The 2,897-nt window shown below is 34.7% G+C and overlaps 1 protein-coding gene across 1 annotated transcript; it reads left to right on the top strand.

Annotated features, from left to right (window-relative positions):
• Positions 1–6: 6 nt before the first annotated feature.
• Positions 7–702, top strand: LOC119644211 (hydroxysteroid dehydrogenase-like protein 1; the record flags this gene model as incomplete). Its single annotated transcript, XM_038043744.1, has 3 exons — positions 7–31; positions 95–537; positions 593–702. Coding segments are annotated over 3 exons (578 nt in total), but the record flags the coding sequence as incomplete, so codon positions are not given.
• Positions 703–2,897: the final 2,195 nt, after the last annotated feature.

The following is a 2,897-nucleotide window of genomic DNA, read 5'->3' as shown; positions in this document are numbered from 1 at the left end:
GAACTACTAGGCATACCGATAGGGATATTGGGTAAGTACGGATTCGTTAACTCATCTTTCTTCAAATCAATTTCAAAATAAATTTCTATTGCAGTAAACAACGTTGGATGCGCCTATTGTCCGGATGAACTTTGTACTCAATCTGAGGATTTGCTTTGGAATATTATTTACGTAAATGTGGGCGCGATTACCTTAATGTCCCGCATTGTAATACCGCAAATGAAGAAACAGGGAAAAGGGGCTATAGTGAATATGGCGTCATGCGCGGAATTACAGCCATTGCCTTTGTGGGCGGTTTATGGCGCCACGAAACATTATGTAAGATCGTTAAGTTTAGCGATGGAACGCGAATTGTGTGCACACAATATAAGCGTGCAGTGTGTGACACCGGGATTCGTTTCCACCAAAATTATTCAGTGTCCAGAAAACTGTTCAGGTAAAATGTTTGCAACTCCAATGGAGACGTATACACGCTCGGCTGTCTTCACATTGGGTAAAACTCAGGAGACGACGGGCTATTGGACACACGCTATAATGGTAAGATTAAAGCTTGTTTTACACACATCTGTTTGTTAATTAAGATCAATTTTAGTTCTTTGTTGCAAAATTATTCCCGGAATGGTGGCGCATAAGGGTTTTTCATATTATTAGCGATTATACTAGAAAAGCATGCCTAAGAGATCAGCTGAAAGGGAAGGAAAGGTAAAATTTTTATTTCTTGCATTTGACATCAACTACAACTAATAGACAAAATTTTATACGATAGATTAGTTAAATGAAAATGAAATAAATGTAATAACGTTTGAGAAGGCAAGATGAAATGTGATAAGTCTTCTTCTTAATTTCTCGAAATGTACTGTTAGTGCTATCAATGGTAGCAGAATTGGAACAAACATTATAACAAGCAAGAAAAGAGTAAGAAATGTAAGCAGAGCGACGAAGAACACAAATCTTTTACTACAAATTTTTATAGAAAATTAATTATTAAAAACTAAATAGAAAGATGCTTGTCTGACTTGCTGTCCTTATCCAAATGTTATTATCACCGTACCGTATGGATAAGAAAAAAAGCACAGAGTATGGATCATACAACAAAAACAAAAAGCATCAGGGCCGGATAAAATAATTAATTTCTGGATAAAAATGCTGACGAAAATAGTAGAATTAATATATAGTCGGGACATCTGATGGTTTGACAAAGAAGGTGTAACGTATCTCCTTCCTAAAGGTCCGTGCAAGGTGTGCCACCGTAGCTTTTGCCAAATATGAACCAAAGTCAAAATAATAACAATAGCACTAATAGTAACAACAATAATAGAAAAAGCCTTTTGTAAATTTTTTTAAAAAACCTTCTCTTGAAAGAAACTTTTTTGCACAGAAAAGAAGAAGCTTTCAATTGATTGGAAGCTTTCAAAGTTTGGGATTGAAATGAAAAGTTAACGTCGCTAGCAGCGAATGCGTTGAAATTCATTTGCGATAGACGCGTTTAAATGCTTGCTTGTGTACCGATAAATAATTTCTTGATCGTTTCAACTCAATCGTGAAGTAGAATAGATTTTGAGTGCAGTTAAAATAAAATAAAGTAGAATAATATAAAGGTACTATTACCTGATCCTGCAACCGCTCATTCTTCTTCTTATTAATGTTAATATTCTAAACACAATAAAATAAATGACGCGAGCACAAGGATGTTATATGTGATGTGGTGAACGTATACTTATAAATTTTGTTCCAAGGAACTTTCTTCGTTTGTTTTATTCAAAAAGAAAACATATGTTCAAATATAAAATAAAAATAACAAGTCTACATAAATATTTTATGTGTGTGGGTGGCTCTAAGAAATATTTGAATGCTCCTACATTGGAAATTCTTTATGGATCAGTTTAAATAACATCTCTACCAACGAAGATGAGATGGCAATCCGTTGACGCAACCTAATAAAGTCTCCTCTAGGTTACATACAAATTTTTCATACTCTTTAGACCTTTGAACTTCTTCAACACTATTATAAAAATAAACAAGGCAAACCCATTCTAGAAATACATAAGCAAAAGGTCGATTATTCTTTATTAATTCTAAAGGATTTCAAATGTGGGTTCAAGCGCTTAAAAAGAAAAAGAAAAAATAAAAAGAAGGCTTACAGTGTGTGGTGGATGTCAAGGAGTCTTGTAGAAACCCTATATTACACAATGAAGTCTAAATATTTCGATCGCAATGGATGAGAGCAATTTAGAACGACATTTTGTCGATTTGCAAAAGTATGTCGAGTCATCGTGGTCTTTAGCCGGAAATACTTCGAAGCTAGTATTTGAATCCGATTTTGTTAAAGAATATATATATGCTCCATTTACAAAGAAACCGGATGTTAGCTATGAACTTATTGTAGGTTTGACATAGTGTAAAAATATCGCACACGGATATGCGCGATGCATTGCATTGCATGTTGCTGCATATCGAAATCGCTTGAAATTCATAAACGTTGCGTTCCCATCCTGAGCTGATCGTACTTGCTTCCAGGCCTGATTCTAAGCTGACTCTTCTCTGCCTTGACAAAGGATTATGAATAGTTGGTAGAACTATGCCTTTCTGGATGTTGCAAAGAGCAGAAGATATTTCTTAATTTCATTTGATTTGAAAATGAGGAACGCCCTCCTTGCCTTTGTGTCCAGAGCAGAGATGTTGTGTTGTAACCTCATTCTCATGTTTTTCTCGAGATATATATATGTATGTATTTTTTTTTTTTTTATTGCTCAGACAAATATTCAAGGTTTAACGCCTTCAAATGTCGTGTCCGGCATTCCTTACTTACATCGTCAGCTCTCACTTGCTCGTTGTTTTAGATTAGATTGATGGGATATACTGGCGAACATATTAAAAACATAAATTTCTTATTTAAT

Source organism: Glossina fuscipes, unplaced genomic scaffold (genome assembly GCF_014805625.2).
Source record: "Glossina fuscipes isolate IAEA_lab_2018 unplaced genomic scaffold, Yale_Gfus_2 97891, whole genome shotgun sequence".
Lineage (NCBI taxonomy): Eukaryota > Metazoa > Arthropoda > Insecta > Diptera > Glossinidae > Glossina > Glossina fuscipes.
Note: the sequence above shows the minus strand (reverse complement) of the source record. Positions and strands in the feature narration are given on the sequence as shown.